General features: G+C 39.4%; 1 protein-coding gene and 2 long non-coding RNA genes across 3 annotated transcripts; all 3 read left to right on the top strand.

The window, feature by feature from the left end:
* The first annotated feature begins 319 nt into the window (after window positions 1–319).
* Window positions 320–10,804, top strand: stard3nl (STARD3 N-terminal like). Its single transcript, XM_008434804.3, has 9 exons — window positions 320–492; window positions 4,474–4,799; window positions 6,552–6,629; window positions 6,702–6,779; window positions 7,071–7,124; window positions 7,695–7,812; window positions 7,886–7,984; window positions 8,126–8,193; window positions 10,256–10,804. The coding sequence occupies exons 2-8, from the start codon at window positions 4,599–4,601 to the stop codon at window positions 8,188–8,190; spliced, it is 693 nt and encodes a 230-aa protein (XP_008433026.1). The 5' UTR covers window positions 320–492; window positions 4,474–4,598; the 3' UTR covers window positions 8,191–8,193; window positions 10,256–10,804.
* A 7,821-nt stretch (window positions 10,805–18,625) lies between these two features.
* Window positions 18,626–19,320, top strand: LOC145548131 (uncharacterized). Its single transcript, XR_014084426.1, has 2 exons — window positions 18,626–18,736; window positions 18,831–19,320. It is a non-coding gene; the product is annotated as an uncharacterized LOC145548131 (long non-coding RNA).
* Window positions 19,321–21,977: 2,657 nt separating this feature from the next.
* LOC145548095 (uncharacterized) lies at window positions 21,978–23,909 on the top strand. The gene is made up of 3 exons (XR_014084392.1): window positions 21,978–22,654; window positions 22,737–22,820; window positions 23,378–23,909. It is a non-coding gene; the product is annotated as an uncharacterized LOC145548095 (long non-coding RNA).
* Window positions 23,910–24,875: the final 966 nt, after the last annotated feature.

Here is a 24,875-nt window from a genome sequence, read left to right as displayed (position 1 = left end):
TTTAGATTTACAGAATCTCAGTTAGCCTTCATAGCGGCTGAACCCGTATTACACCAAGCACTGTAGCTAATATTAGCTGGTATCTCGCCGGTGGACATAAATACAGTAAAGTAATATTATAATCACAATATATACACAATAATATGTCCATCTTACTTGTGAAATGTTGTCTGTGGAGCCCTCACATCAATAATCCATAGATCCAAACAACAATATCCCTCAGTGCAGAGGCATCTTCTGCTGTTTTGATTGAGCAAAGTAGAAGGGAGTACCGCTCCAAGATGGCCGCCGTATTTCCTGCGCCGGAGCAGCCAATGCGGGGTCTACTCTGATATTATGTCTATGGCTAGCATGACTTCCATCCTTCCAGAGCAACAGACGAAGAGGAAACGGATGACTTATCCGCGTCTCCGAGCCTGAAATCAGCCGCAAAAACACGTCCGACTTTTTTTATCCAGAGAACATTAAACCTTGTCTGAGCGTCTAGAAGAGGTAAGACTTGTGACGGAGTCAAATATTAGATTTAAAGGAAACCGGGAGGAGCTCTCTTGCTAGCTAGTTGTCAGATGAACCCAGTGATGCAGGTAAAAACGGCCTGACAGCTGCTCAGGGGTTGTTAATGTCCTTTATCTGTTTATTTTGTCGCTTTTTGTTTTCCTACCTGGCCAGGTGACTCAGATGACCGTTTAAAGAGACATTCCGGAGTGTTACGTTTTTTTAGAGGCCTTGTCAGCTTGTTTATGTCCGTCAGCTGCTGAAGATGTAAATAAACCTAATTTTTAAACCTGATCTAAAACATCTGAGTCTGTATAGACTTTCAAAGAGTTTGTTTACATGAATACTGAAAGCTCAGTTTTAATTATATAATCTTTTCCCTCCCAGTAAAAATGTTTTTCAAGGTTCTGGTGAAGCAGGCGTGTCCAGACACATCCTGGAAGGCTGAGGCGTGAGATAAAGTTAATATATTTAATCTTAATGTATTACATTTTTTACAATTATGTTTAAGTTTGAGGCTCTTGAGGTCATGTAGTCATCTCTTAAAGCAGGGATGTCCAAACTGTGGCCCAGGGGCCATTTGCAGCCCTGTGGATGATTTTGTCTGGCCCACCGGTCCTCAATTCATGAATGTGTCGAATTTCAATTAGAGGCTTTTATGGACAAATATTTTTGTATCCAGTCAGCATTTCTCATCTCTTGTGTTTTTTTTTCCTTTGGGGAAAAAAAAAGAGGACAATAACCCCCCAAAAAGTTGTAAAAATATGTACCTGTTGTTTAAAACAGCAACTGTTCAAGATTGTGTTCATATTTTGGATCAACAATGATTTACTGATTCCTTTCCTACAACGATTTGGCTACTTGCTTTATTAAAATATTGCCTATTTAGTATATTATTGAAGAGATGAAAATAGTCAATGTGTGTTATAATATCATTTCACACCACCGTGTTTTAATATTATTTCGCTGGCATTAAATAGAAAACTCTTAAGGTAATAATATTAAAAGTGAAAATCGGTGCTGTTGTACTTGTTGTTGTGTTTCAGTCTTTTTACTTTCTTCCTCCTCCATCCAGTTATTTTCATGTTTTTCTGACAATCCGGTTTTGTTCCTGACGTTGAAGTAGCTGCTTGATCAAACCAGTTCCACCTGCACTACCATCCTCCTTACTGGGATCATTTCCTCCTCAAATGTTTTAGATCAGCGTTTGCTTTAGTGCAGCTCTATCTGCAGCAGTCTGAGGACATTCAGAGTCGTCACCAGAACGAGTCTAAACTCTTTCAACTCCAATGTTTTTTGTTTTATATATATATGTATAAATCTCTACAAGCTTCTGCTCACGTTTTATATGCTCTTACTACTTTTGGATATGATGGTAGAAGTTTTCTTTGACGATTTCCTTCAGTCTGTCTGAAACCAGCACCTCTGGGTAAGGTGCAATTTGGAGGTGTGTGTCCCTCCTGACTCATCTCAAAAGCTGCTATAAAAAATATATTTAAAAAAATGTTTGGCTTGTTTATTATTAATGTTCCTAAAAACGTTTTTTCTTTCAAAAAGTTCACATTTATTATGTCGTGCAAAAATAAACATGGGAATAAATATCTGTACTTCAGTCCGTATTTTCTAGCTCTGCACCTCGTTTTTATCAACCGACCTGCAACTGAAACGCTTTTTATTTCCCACAAAAAGCTCAGCACGTGTTTTAAGACTGAATACAGCCACAAACGAGAAGTTTGAGGTCGTATTTCCTGTCAGTAGCAACGAATTCATCACATGAATTCATTAACACCAACTTCCCACACTGGGGAATATTTAATTATGTCATCAGATGCTGGGAAAGCTGCTTACCTGTTCTATTCCTGAACTTTTGTCTCTCAGACACTCAAATTATCTGAAAACATTAGAATAAAAGAGCCCAACTGTGGTACTCTGTTAAATTTATAGCATGTTTAGAAGTAAAAATGGCTGAAATGTTGGTGTCAAACCTCAACGATTCATATTACAGCTGTAATCAACAATAACTGAGCACATTTGGATCCATGATATTGATTTATTTTCTCCTAAATTAATAATAATGAATGTTGTTGGCCCTGTCAGAGTTGAACCGGTTAAAACGTAACGTTGCAGGTTGAGAGGGAAGTGAAGAGGAAGCTGCAGACTGACTCTGTTCATAATGAGAGAGAAAATCAGCCTGTGGACTTAAAACCGATTTATTGCCCTGATTTTATCTCTGGGTTTGGTTTCATTCAGATCTCGACAGGTTTGGTTTTTCTAGGACTTTAAAAAGTCTTAGTTTTCTTAATTATGCAAAAACAAAAAAAATTGAAGCTTTTGTCTCAGATTTTGTGTAAAATGTGGATTTTGTGAACCTGAAGGAAACAAAACACTGTTGGAGTTTGAAACATGTTTCCTGTTACTTTGTATGAAAACTACTAACAGTAAACGCAAACGTAGAGTTAGTTTCACTTCCCCAAGGCGCTGAGCAAATACAGCAGAGGAGTTTCAGCTCTGCTAATTTCTTCCTGGGTCACAGGAAAAGATACTTTCACTTTTCATGTAAAATATAAATGTCCTAGTTAAACTCGGTGAAACTGCAGCTTTGAGGAAATTGCTGTTAAAGGCTATATTTATTTAAGGTTAATTTAAATGACATTAGCTGAGGTAAAACAGTAGCTATGATTGCTGTATTGGGTTTCTGAATAACTTTAAAATATTAAATTGAAGAAGTGACTCACTAGTTTTAGTAGTGAAGAGAGCAGCATGAGGGCAGCAGCAGCTTTTATTTTGAAACAGAAGCTGTATTTACTCCAAAAGTTAAAATTTTAAGCTTATTGCTGCTGAACAGTTTTTACAGCAACAATACTGCTGCTTAGTTTAAAAGACTAAACTATAAAGTTTGAAATATTCAAAATATTTATGTTACTTTCAAAGCTATTGCATGTTTATTAATTTTTACATTATAACTCAAACAGAAACTGATTAGTAACATGTGTTTGAGGGAAATGCACATCAATAGTTTTAAGTAAGTTTCCAAGCAGAACTGCAGAAATATCTCTGACCTGACGGATGATATTTTGTTTCTTTTCTGTCAGAGTTGCAGTGTTTTAGCTAAATGTTTCTAAATTTAAGATTATCTTGAGACGAAATAAAATATTTGAACATTTCGCCTTGTTCTGAGTTGATTTGTTTTGTAGACTAAATATCCCATAATTGTCCCTAAAGATGATCTGCTGTTTCTCTCTTCTGTCTGGACATCAGACCTGGAAATGTTTGGTTTTGTTTGTGGTCCCTAATCAAACCGAGTGTAACAGACTGTCAGTTATACAAACACCAGGAATCTTTCAGTATTTCATCTCAGAAAGACGGATACTAACTGCAGGTAGTTTTTGTTTTGGCATATACATTTATTTATCAGGCTGCACAGTGGCGCAGTTGGTAGAACTGTTGCCTTGCAGCAAGAAGGTTCTGGGTTCGATTCCTGGCCCCGGTCTTTCTGCATGGAGTTTGCATGTTCTCCCTGTGCATGGTGGGTTTTCTCCAGGTACTCCGGTTTCCTCCCACAGTCCAAAAACATGACTGTCAGGTTAATTGGTCTGTCTAAATTGCCCCTAGGTGTGAGTGTGTGTGTGCATGGCTGTGTGTCTCTGTGTTGCCCTGCGACAGACTGGCGACCTGTCCAGGGTGAACCCCGCCTCTCGCCCGAAACGTTAGCTGGAGAGGAACCAGCAACCCTCCCGACCCCACTGAGGGACAAGGGTGCAAGAAAATGGATGGATGGATGGATGTATTTATCATTTGTATGAAAATGGAAATGTATCCTCTGGTTATCACTGAAATGACTAAAAGAAAACATGTGAAAGGTATGGAAGGGGACCGAGGACACGTCCCTGTGGTACACCACAACTCAGCTGAACTATGAAGAATTTAAATGTATACTCTGACAAAAAACAAACAAATTAAAGATGTGTATTCTTCCAGATGCTGTGATGCCGTTTTCCTCCACAATCTGACTGCAAACAGCCACATGACCCAGCGCTGCGGCCTGTGAGAACGCCGTTCTGAGCAGTGGGCGGGGCCTGGCCGGTCCGGGGGCGGGGCCAGCGATGGACAGCAGGTGCAGCAGCGTCGACTCGCGGCTGACCGGCAGAGGGCCGGGCTCGGTCAGCAGCACGCCGCTGTCTGCCCGGGTGGAGTCGTACGAAGCCGGGGAGAAGAAATGCATCTCAGACGTTCGGAGGACGTTCTGCCTCTTCGTCACCTTTGACCTCTTGTTCATCACTCTGCTCTGGATTATTGAGCTAAACGTAAGACGAGTGTTTTTGCACTGCGTGTCCTAAAATTTAAACTAATTATTTTGTTGCTTTTGAGCGAAAACTTTCCAAAGAGACTTTAACAGATTTAAAACTGAAGCTTAAATTTTATCCAGTTAAACTGGAGTTAATTTTTGACTGCCAGAAGAAAAGATGGTATTGATATAAATAATAATGTTGTTGTTTTAAGATTATTTTCAAGTAATATAACGGTAATGGCATAATAATACTAGAACACATTCTCAAAGATCATTTTAAATACTGAAAATAAACAGAAAACAAAAATAATCATGAAGTTTCTGTAAACCAAATTATCGTTCAGAAAAAAAGAGCAGAATGAGACCAAAGTTCAAGACTGAAGTCGTTTGCTGGTTTTTGGTAGAGAGAAAAAAAAATGCAATTAATTTATTGCTTTTTGTGACAGGCCAACTTTGTTGTTGTGCAGGAAACATTTTCAAAGCTTTTTAACGTGGAACAAATTGAAGAATCACTGATTGTAACTGATCCTGCAGCTGAACTGTGAGAAACTGAAGCGAACGATTTAAAGTTCAGTTTTCTGCTGTTTTATTTCGTCTGAAACACATAAAACCTTCAGAGTCGAAGTCATGGAAGTCCATGATGTGCAAAAAGGTCAGTTTATATAATTAAAAGTCATTTTAGTAAGTAAATAATTTACTGGACACACATCCAGGAACAGGCTGAGTTTCTGTTTGCCTGGTTGGTTTATAGCTTCGCTGTAATAAACGCAGGTTTGGATAGAAGGAGGTCAGGGTTTCTGACCTCTGACCTCTGACCGTGATCTGAGCAGGTCACGGTCAGAGGTCAGCTCAGATTGAGGAAAGTTTTTTTTTTTGTCAGACTCTTAAAAAGATCCAGTTAGAGCTGGTTCAACCTCCAACACGTAAAAAACACAAAATGGCTTCTGTTTTTGATTTGTTTGGACGTCAGCAGTGACTCATCAGACAGAAGTGAATTTACTTCTGTTATAAACAGTTTTAGTGACTTTTTGACCTGCTGCTTCCTCTTCCAGCAGCTGGTGGCTCTGCTGCCCTGCAGCAGGAAGGTTCTGGGTTCGAATCCCGGCCCACAGTTTGCATTTCCTCTCTGGGTGCTCCAGCTTCCTCCCAGTTCAAAACACCCAGAGCAGAAATTAAACCAAAACTGTACAAAATAAATGTAGATTTTACATTAAAAAAATGTTTAAAACTGTCTAAAAATGTTTTACCCAGAGCTCGTTTTCACTTCACCTGCTTCAAATTGCCTAAATAAATTAACTGGTTAATCTGAAAAATAATCCACAGATCAGAAAATAATCCTCAGATCAGCCGTACATGATGCTGTTAGAAATATTAATTTATCTGCAGATTCATCTTTTCCTACAGATGATTAAGATTAAACGAAATTAATGTTATGTTATTGTATTTTAGGCAATAACATGTTTTTCTTATTTATTTGCATATTTTAATGTATTTCTAATATTGTATGAAAAGTCAGGTGGTTTAATTAAAAATCAGCAGAATTATGGATTTATCGTCTGAATGCTCATCGTTAGTTTCAGCTCTAGATGAAAACATTTCCTCTGTTTTGAAAAGCTGTGGACTTTAAACATGTTTGTTATACTTTTTAATTAGTGCTGGTTCATTTATGAGTGATGCTTTTGGTTGGAGCCAAACTTTTACATGTAATATGATGAAAATGTTAATAATTGAACACGATTTGAACATGTTTCCGTTTCTCCCGCTGCAGGTGAACGGAGGCGTTCAGGCGCAGCTGGAGAAGGAAGTGCTGCACTACGACTACCATGCCTCTTTCTTTGACATCTTTGTAAGTCCGTCTCTGTTTTGTCTTTTATTATCTTTTACTCCATGTTTAATCTGATCGCCTCCCGATTTCCAGCTGCTGGCCGTCATCAGGTTTGCAGCTCTCATCCTGGCCTACGCCATCTGCAAGCTGCGCCACTGGTGGGCCGTCGCTGTGAGTGTTTCTGCCTTTTAATAAAGTTTTTCATCCTTCATTTAAATTAGAACAGAATCAGATTATTTTACACAACGTATATGGAGAAAAGATCCAAACAAACTAAGTACAACTTTGGTTTTTTTTAGCCGCATCTAAAAGGAAGTAAGGATGTTTACGGTTTTTGTCCAGTTTTGTGTTTCATATTTTCTATATTTGTTGATTTTATTGAATTATTTTAATTTTAAGTTCTTGCAAAAAGCTTGAAGGATCCATATAGATGTTAGACTGTGTGTTTTTCTCATTGTGCAGATAACCACTGCTGTCAGCTGTGCTTTCCTGATTGTTAAAGTCATTTTATCAAAGGTGAGAGGAAGAATAAAGCTTCCAAAACTTCATGCAAATATTTTTAGAAATAATTGATCAGGTATAATAATTACAGAATCAGGTTTAATAAAGAGTCTGTTTCTGTTATAACCTGCTGAACATGCGACTTATTTCAGTTTTTACCAAAGAAAATCTCAACCTTTATTAAAGCTCTCTGTGTTAAACCAATTTAAATAAATACTAAATGTTATATTCTAATATATTTAGATTAAGTCTGACATTTTATGACCATTTACAGACATAAAAAAAAACTAAAATCCTGGACCTTAAAGTGAGATTAGCTCAGAATCTGAATCTTCCACATTTTATACAGCAGCTTATATGTTTGTCCAGATGCTAAGCTAACAGGTAAGTAGCGTTTTGCATCAGTGCTGATTTAGAAGCCAAAATTCATTGTTTTAAATTTTGTGGAACTTTCAGGTGATAAAACCATCAAATCGTCTAGATTTTATGATGAATGTTAAAAAAAACCTCAGAAAACGTGTGAAGTTGAGTTTAAAAACTTGAGTAAGTTCCTGCTAACCGGTTTGTTGGTGTGTTTGAGTGCAGCTGCTCCTGCAGGGCGCCTTCGGTTACCTGCTGCCCATCGTCTCCTTCGTCCTGGCCTGGATCGAGACCTGGCTGCTCGACTTCAAGGTGCTGCCGCAGGAGAACGAGGACGAAAGCCGTGAGTCCGCCGGTCAGACTAACAACCATCACATGAACGTCTGACCTGCTGACCTCGTTTGTCCCGTCTGCAGGATATCAGTCGTTCCTGGACGCCGTGGAGCGCGCCCCTCTCATGGGTCCTGGTCCGCTGTCCGACGGGCAGTTTTACTCTCCACCCGAGTCTCTAGCAGGTCACTTATCCTAGCTAACATTTACTTCTGACCTTTACAGGGAAAAGAACCAGAACTTTCCCTTCAGCCTCCTGGATGTGGTTGTGTTTCTGTTAAATCTGTTTGGACCGTCGCAGTGACCGTTTTCTGTCCTGCTTTCAGACTCTGATGAAGATCTGGAGTATAAACACGACCCAGACAAATGCCTGATCCAGAAAGTCTCCTAACAGGTAGAAAACGCTTCCTGCTGCAGATAAAGTGTGTCTGATGTTGAGCTGAGCTGTGAGTTTCAGCTGAAGACGAACAAAAACAAAAATACAGATTTAAGATGTTAAGAAGGATTAAAAGTTTAATAAAAATAACGTTTGATTACAAATTACTGAGGTTTACTCAGATCATGCAGCAGAGAGAGACCTCTAGTGGTGAGAACAGCACAGTGCTCCCTAAAGCTGTGGTAGCCACACTTTTTAAAATGCAGGTCGTTCTTTTCCATGTAGTATTTTAACCCTTTGCAGTCGAGGTCTAAATGGCCGTCCCAGTCTCTCTTCTCTGTGCTCGCTATGAAGCCATGTAGCGATAGCTAGCAAAACTGCTACTACCCCTACACACACCACGAACTCTAACTAACACACTTATAGTCTGAAAAACCCATCGAAACTCTCAGTAAAATCCACAGCATCGCTAGTCTCTTGCCGTATCCAAATCTCCCCCTCGTCTCTCTCCGCGTGTCTCCGTTCTACCTAGCAACAGACCGTCAACACATTTTCATTGGTTGTTTCGAAATGTGGTACATTTAGACTCCACAAAATAAGGCGGAAATGATCGATCTTATTTCTGGCTTTATTTTGAAGTAAATAACCACAAAACCAATATAAAAACACCACTTTTATAAAGTTTGAAGTCCGTGCTGTCCAACAGAGTCGAAATGAAAACTCGGTATGCCGTCTGTTATTACGAAGCCTTATTAATGCGTCACATGCTTGTACGCCGGGTGGCGAGTAGCGACTACATAGGGTTAATGCATCAAAGTGGTCCATTTTTTAGAGATCAAATTGTTGCAGATTTTCTAAAAATGTTTAATTTTGAAACTGAAATATTTTCAGATCTGAGTTTCCAAAGTTAGAAGTTAGAATAAAAAGGTTTGAAGTTAAAACACATTCAATAACTTTTTGTTCTGCTATCGATTTTCATCTTCTGCATTTGCTGAAGGGCCACACAAAGTTATACCAAGGGCCTCAAACGGGCCCCGCGCCACGCTTTGAACACCTCTGATGTTTAGCTGATTTATTTGTACCCAGTTCCAGATCAATAACCAGCAGCTTCCTTGTGATTGGAATCGAAAATGTAACTGAATTTATGTGGAAACCCAGATTTAATTCAAATCGATTATCTGAGCCAAACGCAGCGCCGGACGGACAGACGGGCAGAAAAACGGTCAGACATTGTGGGAGAATTATGGTCATTTCTTCACTCTCAATACTGCAACGTCTAAAACGTGACGACTGTGAATCCTTAGAGTGAAGCTTCATTTAGCCGCCTCTCTGTGTCGACATGGATCCCTGCTGGGTTGATTTTGTGAACATAAAATTCATGTCCAGCTGAATCTCCTGATGATGATGAAATCATTTCATTTCTGTCCACATGCAGCAGTGAAACATCAGGAGTTTCAGGTTTTCTACAAGTTTGAAGCATTCTGATGCAAAAAGGGACAAACTTGATGTTCATGTTCATCACAGGAGATTATTTGGTTTGTAGAGGCAGGTTTAAATCGGTGTTTTACAAAGTGGGCGGCCGCCAGGGGGCGCCAGAGGATCCTCAGCAAGTTGGAGGGGAAAAAAAGGATCCGATAAATTTAAAATCATAAATATACGTTTTTTATTGTCATTATTGTAAAATTTAAGTTGAGATAACTTGTCAAAGATGGAGATAAAGAATAAGAATAACTTTTATTGTCCCAAAGAAGTAAAATGTTATACCTTATGTTCATGTTTCTGATTGATCAAGTAGTTTTAATCCTAAAGCCAGAATTAGAAACAATTTGACAAAAAAAAGAAACTGTTCTGCTTTCCTATGAAAAGACGGGATTGTGGTGGAAAAGATTATCTGGTAATTTGTTCGACATCAGATTAATTAAGTCATAATAATAAATTAAACCTGATAAAGTTTAGTATTTTAGCCTGATTATTGATGTATTTTTAAGCTTAAATGTATTAAATTGCTGAGAAGCTGCTTGAGTTTGACCTGTGAAAGGTTAAAGGTCACAGGACGAGTCTGTTTGTTCTCGTTCTCCAGGTTCCTGCAGACGTTCTGCTCCTCTGGACCTTCGGTTAAACATCGGCCGTCTGACTTCCGGTTTCAGCCGTTTTCTGTTCTTGGACCTTCAGAGGGATTTCATTTTTATACAAAATGCACTTAAAGTTTGGTTGAACAAAGATCATTTTTTATGTTTTTAAAAATAACTTTTTCAACCATGATTCACGTTTTGTTTCACATGTTTTTGGACAGCTTGTCTTAAATTTACACCATGTTTACTGTAATATTTGGTTGTTTTTGATTTTACTGTGATATAAATCCTGTGAATCGATGAAGGAGCAGTTTGAAGTCTGAACAAGCAGAAGATTTAGAGACTGAATAAAAAGTATTTAAGGGAAAAAGAGCCACACGAAGGATCCTGCACTGTATGTATCATATATTATATATTAAACTGCTTTTAAAAGCTGCTGTAGGAGGAGGAAAAAGTCAAACAATGTAATTATACCGTCCTGACGCATGCCACCCGAACCGCTTGGTTTTCATGGAAAGCTTGTCTGTAAAATGGAACCAATAAAAGGTGAAACCTTGTTTCCTTTTGCTTTTGTTAGGATCTAATGTGGGACTCTTTAGGTCAGTGGTTCTTAACCTTTTGTGAGGAACCGAACCCACCAGTTTCATACGCGCATTCACTGAACCCTTCTGTAGTGAGAAATGTGTAACCCACGTGACCGCCACGCCCCAACCACCTTCCCTTTAAGTAATCCCTTTAACCTCTGGGACTCTCATGTGTGTTTCCGGGTATCCACTGTGCTGCTGCTCACTGTCGGTTGTGGCGTCGGTTGTTAATTAAACAATCTGAACTCTCCAAATCGACTCATTGCTGAACGATTACACATCTAAAACTCAAGGATCTGTGGTGAGTTATCAAATACCATTTGAACTTGACGTTATATTTGCAATGCTAGCGCCGCTAATATATCCGCTGCAATACTCACCAGGTTGGGCTTGTTGATGCCTGATATACCTTTGATGAACCAGTTAACATGCATCCACCTCCTTAGACAATCCGTTCCTCGACGGTGAGTAAATATTCATTCATATGTATGATGGAGCGTTATTCCCGCTATGCGCCGCCAGTAGCATTAGCTACCAACTCGACAATCAGATGCCCACATTAGTTCAGTCCATTTACTAACTACTTGCTTAATAAAATATCACACTGTTAAAGCCGAGTTAAAGGTCACACCTTTGATATTAAAGGCTTCTCCTTCAACTTTGGATTGATGATTTTCATGATTTCTTTGTTTGTTGTTGTATTACATACTGGTGCATCAATGAAGTCTGGTACCTAGTGATTTTGTTTGTAGCTACTCTGATCAATCACATTCTTAAGTTGATTGATTTGATTTATTAGTTGTTGTTTGTAGCGACTGATAATTACTTTATTTGAGAAATGTTGAACTTGAATTATGAAGTGCACTTTTAAAAGGACTTTTCCTTTATTTTTCCTTTCCCAATTTTATGAAGTTGTTGTCAATACATAGCAGTATGTATTTAATTCTTTGTTTCCCCATTTAGCTTATATAATATAACATTTATATATGAACTTAATGTATGTTTTCTGGCCCTTTTAGGTCAGGTTTTTTTTCCCCCTTCATCAAATTGCTTGATGACGGAGGATGGCGAGCTACCCCACACCACCTAGTGGTAGGAAATCAAAAGACACTTTTCACGCAGGAAAATCAAGACACTTTTCTCACAGGAAACAAACTAAACTCTAAGGGAGTATCAAAAGGAAAAGAACTCTTCTCCCGTGCTTTTGGACTCCTTTTTGAATTGCATTTGGTTCTGAAGTGTTACTGATTGTTATTATTTCTTTGTTGGTTTCTTTTTCCCCCTCATTGCTTCTTTTGAACAATTTATTTTTGTTTAGTCTTTTGTTATTTTTATTTTATTTTTTTGTCATCATTATTATCATTATTATTGCCACTGCAATAAATAAGCAGTATAAACAAAGCTCTTTGCCTCAGTTGCATCAATTATCCACCCAACCCTGACTCCATGCCGTACCTATTTCTGATTCTCCAAGTGGTTAACACTAAATCTTGCAGTCAGACCTGCGCATTACCCAATAGCGTTACAAGTGGCGAGCTAGCCAGGAGTCTAGTAGTGGGTGAATAATTGAATAATTTCGCAGTGCTGTTACTTTGGACGTGTGGGAAGGAAAAAAATGGATATTGTTACTCAGTTGGGTTTAAACATGCAAAGTTCTGTGTTAGTTACTGGCACTCAGAGCAGTGAGGATGAAAAAGAGATAATTGATCGTTTACAATGTTATGGTGCAGTAAAAGAGGTTTTCCATGTCAGTGATCCACAAAGTACATTCTATAAAAACCTGATTGTCGAGTTTAAAGAAGATTCCACATTAGATGCATTACAGCCCCTTTTTCCATATAATTACCGTTCCCAAACCACAGAAGATGCAATATTTCGTGTTACTCCTCTCGCTTCAGAGTATGCAGCCTCGGTGAGTAGCAGCAGCCCTCCCATGGACTACATTGATGAGCTGAAGAACATAGCCAAACGAAGTGGAAAACGGTTTGAGGAGGTCCTGAAAGGTGTGATGGATCAAATCAGCACACATTTGGAGACAACAGATGGTGATGATGGCGATAATGAGGATGATGACAACGATGATGGTGGTGATAATGAGGAGGAGGATGATGGTGGTGGTGATGAAGAAGAGGAAGAGAAAAAAGAAGGCATCCTTACCTTCGCACAACCTGTGCAAAGTCAGCCGAAGTTGCCAACTGTGCCTAAAGCCTCTTCAGCCCCTCCAATCCATTCGTCCACTGATCAGCAGGGAGCGCCACCTGGACCCAGCCACTACATTCCACCACCAACCAAGAGGGTTCCTCTGTCGAGGAATGACCTTATTCCACAGGACGTTCAAAGAGTTGTGGTGGAGCATGTTGTCAAGAATAGTGACTTTTCCACATCTTCACTTAGACTTCGCTCATTTTCAGGAAAAATTCCTAAACCAAGCAATGAAGCAGACTATGACTCATGGCGATCTCAAATTGAACTGTTACTTGCTGATCCCAGCCTTTCTAGATTGCATGTAAATCGGCGTATTGTTGAAAGTTTGTTGTCACCAGCTGCAGATTTGATTAAATGTTTGAGCCCTGGTGCATCTCCTTCCACTCTTCTTCAAGTCCTTGATTCAGCTTTTCAGACAGTAGAAGATGGAGAGGAGCTTTTTGCTCAGTTTTTAAACATTTTCCAGAATCCTGGAGAGCGGCCATCTTCCTATCTCCAGCGATTGCAGCTTACCCTCAGCACAGTAATAAAAAGAGGAGGAATATTACCAAGAGACAAAGATGCACATTTACTTAAACAGTTCTGCCGTGGATGCTGGGACAACTCTGTCATCTCCAAGTTGCAGCTTGAGGGAAAAAAAAACAATCCTCCCCCATTTTCTGAACTTTTGCTGTCACTCCGAACAGAAGAGGACAGACAAATTGCTAAAGAATCCCTAATGAGAAAGCATATTCATTCATCTAAACAAAAAGTGACCATTCAGTCTCAGAGTACCTGCTCCTGTGGTCATGACACAGTTAATGATGAACTGAAAGAACTAAAAAAGCAGATTCAGCAACTCCAACGGCAGATGTCTTCCTTCATGTCCAGAAAGACACCTGTTAATGCAAAATCAGAAGTGCAACCGACCAAGTCTAAGCCAAGGACCAGCTACCCCTCACCTCACACCGCTGGAAGGCCAAAGCCAGGGTACTGTTTTAACTGTGGTGAGGATGGTCATATGTCTTCCCAATGTAGCAACAAAGCAAATCCAAGCCTTGTGGAACAAAAGAAGAAACGGCTTCGTCAGAAACAACAAGCGTGGGATGAGGAAAAGTCAAGTCAGCAGTTAAACTAAATGCAGTTCCTGCTGAGGGACACCCAGGAGCTGCAACCATCAGCTGTCCCAAAACCCACTCTGAATCGCATGTTGTATTGCCAAAGGGTCTCATTGGTACGAAGAGCATGGGCCAAATCCAAATAAAGGGAACCAACTTCAGCTGCCTCCTTGACAGTGGGTCGCAAGTCACTACAGTACCACATTCATTTTATAATACTCACCTCTTTGACCATGAAATTATGTCTCTGAACAATCTGTTGGAAGTTGAGGGTGCAAATGGCCAAAATGTACCATACCTCGGTTACATTGAATTAAATTTGACTTTTCCACCTGAATTTCTTGGCTCACCAATTGAAGTGGACACCCTAGCTTTGGTAGTCCCAGACACCAAAACCACACATCCACTTTTACTAGTAGGCACAAATACACTTGACATTGCCTACAAGAAACACCTTGAGAGCCAGTCTACTACTTTTAAACCCACAGCATTTGGGTACCAAGCTATCCTGAAAATCCTGCAGAACAGGTATGTTCAAAGCTCACCTGAACATCCAGTTGTTTTAACTCTGCAGCCTGATCAGCCACAAACCATATTATCTGGTCAAACTGTTGTCCTTGAGGGATGTTTGACCACACGGTTATTGAGGGAAGAGAAGGCGGTTGTTGTTGAACACCCAGCTTCTTCCTGTCTGCCTGGGGGACTTATGGTTAAAACCTGTCTCATTAACATACCTCAACATCGGCCTTGTCACCTGCCAGTTGTAGTAACTAATGAGTCAGACCATCCAGTTATTATCCCTGCGAGAGCAGCCATTGCAGAGATTGCCGCATTAGAGTCTATTATCTCCAAAAAGCATAGTGTCAAAGTCCATGACAAGCCTGCAGAGCCATTAACACCTCAGCTTCAATACAATTTTGGAGAATCGCCTTTAACGCCACAATGGAAAAGTCGGATCATTTCAAAGCTCAACAGCATACCAGAGGTCTTTGCCAAACATGACCTTGATTTTGGTCGAACAGACAAGGTGAAACATCAAATTAAATTGTCTGACCCTACACCATTCAAACAAAGACCACGCCCTATACATCCACAGGATGTTGATGCTGTGAGAAACATCTTCAAGAACTGCTTGATTCTGGAATAATCCGAGAATCAGAATCTCCATTTGCTTCACCCATTGTGGTAGTGCGCAAGAAAAATGGCTCTGTACGCCTCTGTATTGATTATCGGAAACTTAACATACAAACCATTAAAGACGCTTATGCCCTTCCAAAGCTAGAAGATGCGTTTACTGCACTGGCAGGCTCTAAATGGTTCTCTGTGCTGGACCTAAAATCTGGGTATTACCAGATAGAAATGGAGGAAGCCGACAAGAACAAAACAGCCTTTGTGTGTCCTTTAGGCTTCTGGGAATTTAATCGCATGCCTCAGGGCGTGACCAATGCTCCAAGCACTTTTCAACGACTCATGGAAAAGTGTATGGGTGAGCTCCATCTAAAAGAAGTTCTAGTTTTTATTGACGATTTGATCATCTTCGCACCAACTCTTGAAGAACACGAAGAAAGGTTGATGAAAGTCCTAAACAAATTAAAGGACTTTGGACTAAAACTGTCCATTGAAAAATGTGTGTTCTTCCAAACTTCAGTGAAGTATCTTGGCCATGTTGTGTCCAAAGACGGTGTGGAGACAGATCCCGATAAAATTTCTACCCTCGCATCTTGGCCAGTGCCAAAGAACCTGAAGGAACTGAGATCGTTCCTGGGATTTGCAGGATATTATCGGCGATTTGTGAAGGACTATTCTACAATCGTCAAGCCGTTACATGACCTTACTGCCGGCTATCCACCTAGCCAAAAGAAACTGAAACCTATGTTGAAACCCCAGAACTATTTCAACCCAAAAGAGCTTTTTGCTGAACGTTGGACTGAATCCTGTCAGCATGCATTTAACACCATTATTGAAAACTTACTACTTCTCCTGTACTTGTATTTGCAGATCCTCGCAAGCCATACACTCTCCATACTGATGCCAGTTCTTCAGGCCTCGGAGCAGTGCTATATCAAGAGCATGATGGCAAAAATCGAGTTGTAGCTTATGCAAGTAGAGGGTTGTCCAGAAGTGAATTAAACTACCAGCACATAATTAGAATTCTGGCACTTAAATGGGCAGTTACTGAGAAGTTTAATGACTACCTCTATGGCACACAATTCACTGTGGTCACAGACAGCAATCCGCTGACCTACCTTTTGACATCGGCTAAGCTTGATGCTACACTGCAAAAACTGAAATCTTAGTAAGATTAAATATCTTAAATTAAGGAGATTTTTCTTGTTTTCTTTCTAACAAGATAATTTTCTCACCAAGAGGGATTTATGTTAGAATATTTTCTTATTTAAGTGTTTTGTACTTAATTATCTCAGTAAGATATAAAAGCTTAATATTAAGAAAATATTACTATTATGAGTAAATATGTGCTAGAATCTAGAATATCAATATTTACCTATCAAACTTCAAGTCTAGAACTTATTTTATATAAGTAAAAATTTCTTATTTCAAGCACAGAAAGCGAAATCACATACTTAATGAAATGTCTTCAGATAATTAAAACAGACTATGTCCAAATGGAATCCTTTGTGTTGTTGTCAATGAAAATAAAAACCCCATGAACTTATACTCTTGTATAAGTTGGCAGAGTGTACTGGAAATATAATTAATATTTAAACGGTTGACATTTAACACAACAATTCAGAGACTATATCAGTTTATATATCAAGATAATTCTTGGCATGTTTCCATCTGCTGTGGACCTTAATCTGATCTCTTGATGCAAGATGTGGGACCTCTTATTGACATGTCATGAAATTTCTATTGATGTGTGATTGAAATGGCTGGTATTCCACACAATGAGATTAGAATCAACAATATTGATTAGCTCAATGTCATGATAAATATTTAACTTTGGTTTATAAGTAAGAATTGAAATATAAGTTACTAATATTAGTTTGAACAATATTTATTCATCATGTTTGTAACCCCTTTTATGACATCAACAATCAATGGGAAAGCGCCCAAAATGGCAGTGAGATAGTATTAATGTTCGATACAACAGATTTTCTTTCCGATCCAATACCGAGTAAAATTTAAGCTGGTATTGGCAATACAGATCCCATACTTTGTGCAAGACAGTTAGTTTGTTTCTTAATTAAATAAAAATAAATGTAATCCATATCTGGCTTCATAAAAAGAACACAATGTACTCTGATGCACTCATTTAAACTCAGAAGTACATTGAGACAACAATCTCGTTACTATAAGCTATTTTAACTCAGCAGAATATACAAAACATGTGAAAATGGAGTTGCAACTAAAAAAAGAAAATAGTAAAGTAATAACCCTACTAAATAGACTGCTCAAAAAAAAAAGGGACACTTAAGTGTCACTTAAGTGTTCCTTTATTTTTTTAGCAGTGTACATCATGTTAATTATTAAAACTACTATAAAATGACAGCTGAAATACATCCGTGTCACTTTATAATCTGTCAACATGTCATTCTGAGTGAGTGAGCGTCAGCAGCACGCTGCGCTTGGGCATTACGTCCTTACACATTACATACTTACCAAGCGGAAGAAAAGTAGTTCCCATTAACAACGTTTCATTTAGGCAAGATCTCAATAATTTTGTTACTTCTAACTTGCTCTTGTTAATCTACATTATCTCAAATTACTAAGTGTTGAAAGTATTGATCCTTGGATCTGAAAATAGATTTTAAAGAATTAAGTTCTGGTATCGAAAGAATCGATATTTCAGTATCAATCCGCACATCACTAACGGCAACGCCAGAGATCATTTAACTGCCCTGATTAACGGTTGATTCAGTTGCAACAGCCTAACTAAGCTTTTATCTACTGTACTTTATAAGATTTTCTTTTGGCCAATTTCTAATCTCGGTTGGACATGGATGAAGATGGAGGACTTTTTTACGTGTATAGACCTATAGCTGCTGTACTCAGAGGTAAGTTTAAAGTTGTCTGTCTTTCTAAGATAAGCTAACTGAAGCTAGTTAGCATTCGTGAAATGCCAATTTTCATCCGCGGTTAAAGAGCCGCTCTTGTAAATATGAGCTTTGAACAGTCATTAACCACAATAGATGTGGCTTAAAAATAATATCGACACGAGTTCTTAGTAGCTTCCGTTTTTTAACACAGCTAAGGTGGCTTCTCATTCGGGAAATGGTTAAAGGGCAATTCCGCCTAGTATTTCACTAACTGAGGGTGTTTTATGTGCTGTAATTAAAAACTTAAATGCAATGAGTTTACAAGGTTAGATATTCCACACTGTTACCAGGATATTTTAAACACTATTTTTAATTAGTGAATTTAAGTAGTCCTTGTTTGATTTAATTAAAATAACTTCTTGCCATGTTGAATTCATGTAATATTGTAATGGAGCACATGAACTAAAATAAGACTTGTTTTATTTTCAAGTAAACCAAACTGTTGCCATAGTGAAGCCTATGCCAGACACATCGTCAATCACGTATTGCACCATCTACAAGAAACTTTGGGAATTGCAAGTGACGGTGTCCTTCACATTCTCAAGGTAAGAAATTTATGATACTGATTCATCATTACACTGATTAGTCCCTAAAACGTGGTTTGTTTTGTGATTGTTTTTCTGTCTGTGCTCCAATTAGCAGATGACCCAACAACTTCAAACAAGACCACTTTTCAGCTCTGCGGTGATCATGAAACCAACTTTCTACTGGCCATTGGAACCATGCCTTCCCTGATCTTCTGAAAGGAGGACATCATAGCTACTACACTTTTCAGCATCCGTGTGTGGGGCCACTCCTCTCTGTGCTGCTGACAGACGTCTTGAGAACGCCGTCCGTAACTGAGGCAAGACTTCCACATATAAAAGGCTATGGCTTATTGGAAGAAGTTCATTGCGGAGGAAGCTCCTATTGTTGACATCTAATCCCAAGATTTTTTTTGCTTGGACAATTTGGTTTGCTTGACTCTTAGGGCATCTTATGAGTGCGGCAGATGTGTCAGATCGATATTGTTCTGTCATTTTACAGGATTGTTTCAGAATCAGATGCCCATCCAGACTTTATTCTGACCAGTAGTCATGTTTTATTGTGCTTATGTGAAACTTAAACGTAATAAATATGTTAAAAGTAATTGAACTCATGTCTTCATTTCAGCAAGCCAATAACATCTCTTGTTCCAGTATTCACAGGATCAATTTTTGGATTTTTGTCTTAGCATAAGAACCTTGAGTAAAGCTGTGACAAAATATATATTTTAATCCTATGCAACAATAAAATAAATTAGATTTAGGTATATCACTGCAAAAAGTCCCCTTTCAAAAACAAGAAAAAGAAGTACAAAAATAGGGTAAATTTTCTTAAAATAAGAAAAATTATCTGCCAACAGAACAAGAAAATTTATCTCGTCAAGATTTTCTAAAACAAGAAAAATATCTGACCAAGATAAACCTACAATATCTTAAAATTAGTGTATTTGTACTTAAAACAAGCCAATTTTACTAATATAAATAGAATATATGAGATTTATTTTCTTAATACATAGAAATTTTTCTTCAAATAAGAAATTTACGCTATTTCAAGAAATTCAGTGTCGAGTAACATTTTCTTTACTTGAGATAATTTTTCTTAAAATAAGATAATATCTTACTCGTATAAGTAAAATTGGCTTGTTTTAAGTAAAAATACACTAATTTTAAGATATTGTAGGTTTATCTTGGTTAGATATTTTTTCTTGTTTTAGAAAATCTTGACAAGATAAATTTCTTGTTCTGTTGGCAGATAATTTTTCTTATTTTAAGAAAATTGTACCTTATTTTTGTACTTTTTTTTCTTGTTTTTGGAAGGGGACTTTTTGCAGTGTACAAGTTATAGATGGCTCTCTGCTCTGTCCACATTTACCTTTAAGATTGTTTACAGAGCAGGAAAACTGAATGCGGATGCTGATGGCCTGTCCGACGACCACATCCTGCAATGCCTGATGATCTTAAGTCCTTCAAAGAAAGGGAGAGAGTGTTAAAGTTCATTCAACATCATCTGGAGGAACCAGGTTGTACCACGATTGACCAACACATTGTTGACGCCATCTGTGACCGCCAACTGGTCTTCAGCTCAAGCAATGACCATGACCATGCCCTTGTTCTCTCTTTGTCTGCCCATGTGGAAAGCCTACCTGATAGTTACACAGATGACACCCAATTTGCCACCTCTGTTCTGCCCAGGTTCTCCACTGCTGATCTTGCTGCCAAACAGCGAGCTGATCCCATCATCCAACATGTGATTGCTCAGCTTGAGAGAGGGGAATCTCCACCGCCATCGCTGAGGGATGAACTTCCAGACCTGCCACTCCTGTTGAGAGAAGTAAATAAACTGGAGCTCCGTAACAACCTTCTTCTCAGGAGACGGCAAGTGGGAAGCAGTGTTGCCTATCAGCTAGTGTTACCAGAGGAGTGTCGGCATATGGTGATGGTTCAGCTTCATGATCATATGGGCCACCTTGGGATCGAGAGGACATTGGACCTGATTCGTTCCCGGTTTTTTTGGCCACGAATGTCCACTGATGTTTACAATAAAATCAAGACCTGTGAACGATGTGTAAAAGGAAAACATTACCAGAACGGGCTGCACCTCTCGTCAACATCAAGACTTCAAGACCTCTAGAGCTAGTGTGCATGGACTTCCTGTCTCTGGAGCCAGACCGCAGAGTGAAAGATATTCTTGTGATTACAGATCACTTCACAAAATATGCTGTCGCTGTTCCAACACCCAATCAGAAAGCTCGAACTGTGGCTAAATGTTTGTGGGAAAATTTCTTTGTCCATTATGGCATTCCAGAGAGACTACACAGTGACCAAGGACCGGATTTTGAGTCCCGTACCATCAAAGAACTGTGTGATATTGCTGGTATCCATAAGGGAAGGACAACTCCTTATCACCCCAGAGGTAACCCTGTGGAAAGATTCAATCGCACATTGCTTAACATGCTAGGGACATTAAGTGAGCAGAATAAATCTCGATGGAAAGATTTTGTAAAACCCCTTGTTCACGCATACAATTGCACTAAGAATGATGTCACTGGGTTTTCTCCATACGAACTAATGTTTGGTCGCCGACCTCGTCTTCCCATAGATGTGGCTTTTGGGTTGCCGCTGGAAGAGGACATCTCCACCTCTCACCCACAGTATGTCCAAAGATTGAAAACGCACCTGCAAGACAGCCATCAGTTGGCTGCAGAGAACGCACAGAAAGTGATGTCTCGCAACAAGACCTCTTTTGATCGGCATATCAGCATTTCTGAACTTGCTGTAGGAGATAGGGTTCTTGTTAGAAATGTCCGACTGAGAGGAAAGCACAAATTGGCTGACAAATGGGAACCTGACATATATGTAGTGTTGGAGAAGGCCAGCAACCTCCCTGTTTACACTGTAAAACCAGAGAACCAGAATAAATCTCTCAGAACACTCCATCGTGATCTTTTGTTGCCTTGCAAATACCTACCTGAACAAAGTTCTGTGAAAAACTTACCTGTGAAAAAGAAAAAGCACCTGCCTATGAACTTGCCTGATCCTCACGATAAAGATGCATTAGAAGAAGAGATCATCTTACCTGTTTATAATCCCTCTTCCTTCGAACCTGTGAAATTCATCACTGTTTTTAATTCACCATTACCTCCTGTCCAGCAACCTGTTCCGCCTGCAGACCTACCTGAAGTTCCTGATCAACCCCCACCCTCTGCTGCAGAAGAGGATTTGGAACAGGAACTCACAGTTGTTGCAGAGGAACCAAGGAAACTTCAAGCTGTGGACAGAGAGGCGGTAAACATCAGTTCAAACATTTATGATTCCTTAGGAGATGCTACTGGAGATCCTGCTGCTGAGGGAGATCCTGTTCCTGAGCCTGTTACTCCAGAGCCCTCCACCAATAATATGGAACCAGAAGTGGACTTAATTGTTCAAACAGAACCATCAAGCCCTGAACCAGAATCATCAAGTTCCATAACGGAATCATCGAGTCCCGAATCAGTACCATTTTTGCGGAGGTCAACCCGAGCAAGAAGACCACCGGAACGCTTGCAGTACTCCCAACTCGGTCACCCGCTGTTGAAGAGTATCCAATTATTGTTTCATGGACTGACCACTGCATTTACACATGCACTTGAAGGGACTGAGGAGGATGAGCACCTGACTGTTCCTGGTATTATCCAGCCAGCCATCCAGACTCAACCTGGTCCATGTACGGGGACGTGCATGGGATCAGGGGGGGAACATGTAACCCACGTGACCGCCACGCCCCAACCACCTTCCCTTTAAGTAATCCCTTTAACCTCTGGGACTCTCATGTGTGTTTCCGGGTATCCACTGTGCTGCTGCTCACTGTCGGTTGTGGCGTCGGTTGTTAATTAAACAATCTGAACTCTCCAAATCGACTCATTGCTGAACGATTACACATCTAAAACTCAAGGATCTGTGGTGAGTTATCAAATACCATTTGAACTTGACGTTATATTTGCAATGCTAGCGCCGCTAATATATCCGCTGCAATACTCACCAGGTTGGGCTTGTTGATGCCTGATATACCTTTGATGAGAACCAGTTAACATTGCATCCACCTCCTTAGACAATCCGTTCCTCGACGGTGAGTAAATATTCATTCATATGTATGATGGAGCGTTATTCCCGCTATGCGCCGCCAGTAGCATTAGCTACCAACTCGACAATCAGATGCCCACATTAGTTCAGTCCATTTACTAACTACTTGCTTAATAAAATATCACACTGTTAAAGCCGAGTTAAAGGTCACACCTTTGATATTTAAAGGCTTCTCCTTCAACTTTGGATTTGATGATTTTCATGATTTCTTTGTTTGTTGTTGTATTACATACTGGTGCATCAATGAAGTCTGGTACCTAGTGATTTTGTTTGTAGCTACTCTGATCAATCACATTCTTAAGTTGATTGATTTGATTTATTAGTTGTTGTTTGTAGCGACTGATAATTACTTTATTTGAGAAATGTTGAACTTGAATTATGAAGTGCACTTTTAAAAGGACTTTTCCTTTATTTTTCCTTTCCCAATTTTATGAAGTTGTTGTCAATACATAGCAGTATGTATTTAATTCTTGTTTCCCCATTTAGCTTATATAAATATAACATTTATATATGAACTTAATGTATGTTTTCTGGCCCTTTTAGGTCAGGTTTTTTTCCCCCCTTCATCTAATTGCTTGATGACGGAGGATGGCGAGCTACCCACACACCACCTAGTGGTAGGAAATCAAAAGACACTTTTCACGCAGGAAAATCAAGACACTTTTCTCACAGGAAACAAACTAAACTCTAAGGGAGTATCAAAAGGAAAAGAACTCTTCTCCCGTTGCTTTTGGACTCCTTTTTGAATTGCATTTGGTTCTGAAGTGTTACTGATTGTTATTATTTCTTTGTTGGTTTCTTTTTCCCCCTCATTGCTTCTTTTGAACAATTTATTTTTGTTTAGTCTTTTGTTATTTTTATTTTATTTTTTTGTCATCATTATTATCATTATTATTGCCACTGCAATAAATAAGCAGTATAAACAAAGCTCTTTGCCTCAGTTGCATCAATTATCCACCCAACCCTGACTCCATGCCGTACCTATTTCTGATTCTCCAAGTGGTTAACACTAAATCTTGCAGTCAGACCTGCGCATTACCCAATAGCGTTACAAGTGGCGAGCTAGCCAGGAGTCTAGTAGTGGGTGAATAATTGAATAATTTCGCAGTGCTGTTACTTTGGACGTGTGGGAAGGAAAAAAATGGATATTGTTACTCAGTTGGGTTTAAACATGCAAAGTTCTGTGTTAGTTACTGGCACTCAGAGCAGTGAGGATGAAAAAGAGATAATTGATCGTTTACAATGTTATGGTGCAGTAAAAGAGGTTTTCCATGTCAGTGATCCACAAAGTACATTCTATAAAAACCTGATTGTCGAGTTTAAAGAAGATTCCACATTAGATGCATTACAGCCCCTTTTTCCATATAATTACCGTTCCCAAACCACAGAAGATGCAATATTTCGTGTTACTCCTCTCGCTTCAGAGTATGCAGCCTCGGTGAGTAGCAGCAGCCCTCCCATGGACTACATTGATGAGCTGAAGAACATAGCCAAACGAAGTGGAAAACGGTTTGAGGAGGTCCTGAAAGGTGTGATGGATCAAATCAGCACACATTTGGAGACAACAGATGGTGATGATGGCGATAATGAGGATGATGACAACGATGATGGTGGTGATAATGAGGAGGAGGATGATGGTGGTGGTGATGAAGAAGAGGAAGAGAAAAAAGAAGGCATCCTTACCTTCGCACAACCTGTGCAAAGTCAGCCGAAGTTGCCAACTGTGCCTAAAGCCTCTTCAGCCCCTCCAATCCATTCGTCCACTGATCAGCAGGGAGCGCCACCTGGACCCAGCCACTACATTCCACCACCAACCAAGAGGGTTCCTCTGTCGAGGAATGACCTTATTCCACAGGACGTTCAAAGAGTTGTGGTGGAGCATGTTGTCAAGAATAGTGACTTTTCCACATCTTCACTTAGACTTCGCTCATTTTCAGGAAAAATTCCTAAACCAAGCAATGAAGCAGACTATGACTCATGGCGATCTCAAATTGAACTGTTACTTGCTGATCCCAGCCTTTCTAGATTGCATGTAAATCGG

This window comes from Poecilia reticulata, chromosome 17 (genome assembly GCF_904066995.2).
Source record: "Poecilia reticulata chromosome 17, P_reticulata-male-v2, whole genome shotgun sequence".
NCBI classification, from domain to species: Eukaryota; Metazoa; Chordata; class Actinopteri; order Cyprinodontiformes; family Poeciliidae; genus Poecilia; species Poecilia reticulata.
This window is presented reverse-complemented; position numbering and strand designations above follow the sequence as displayed.

Excerpts from the sequence above, each read along its gene's own strand:
- stard3nl (XM_008434804.3), top strand. The coding sequence starts at position 4,599 with ATGGACAGCAGGTGCAGCAGCGTCGACTCGCGGCTGACCGGCAGAGGG. Across the intron at positions 4,800-6,551 it reads TCTGGATTATTGAGCTAAAC|GTGAACGGAGGCGTTCAGGC; the intron begins GTAAGACGAGTG and ends CTCCCGCTGCAG. Across the intron at positions 6,630-6,701 it reads CCTCTTTCTTTGACATCTTT|CTGCTGGCCGTCATCAGGTT; the intron begins GTAAGTCCGTCT and ends CCCGATTTCCAG.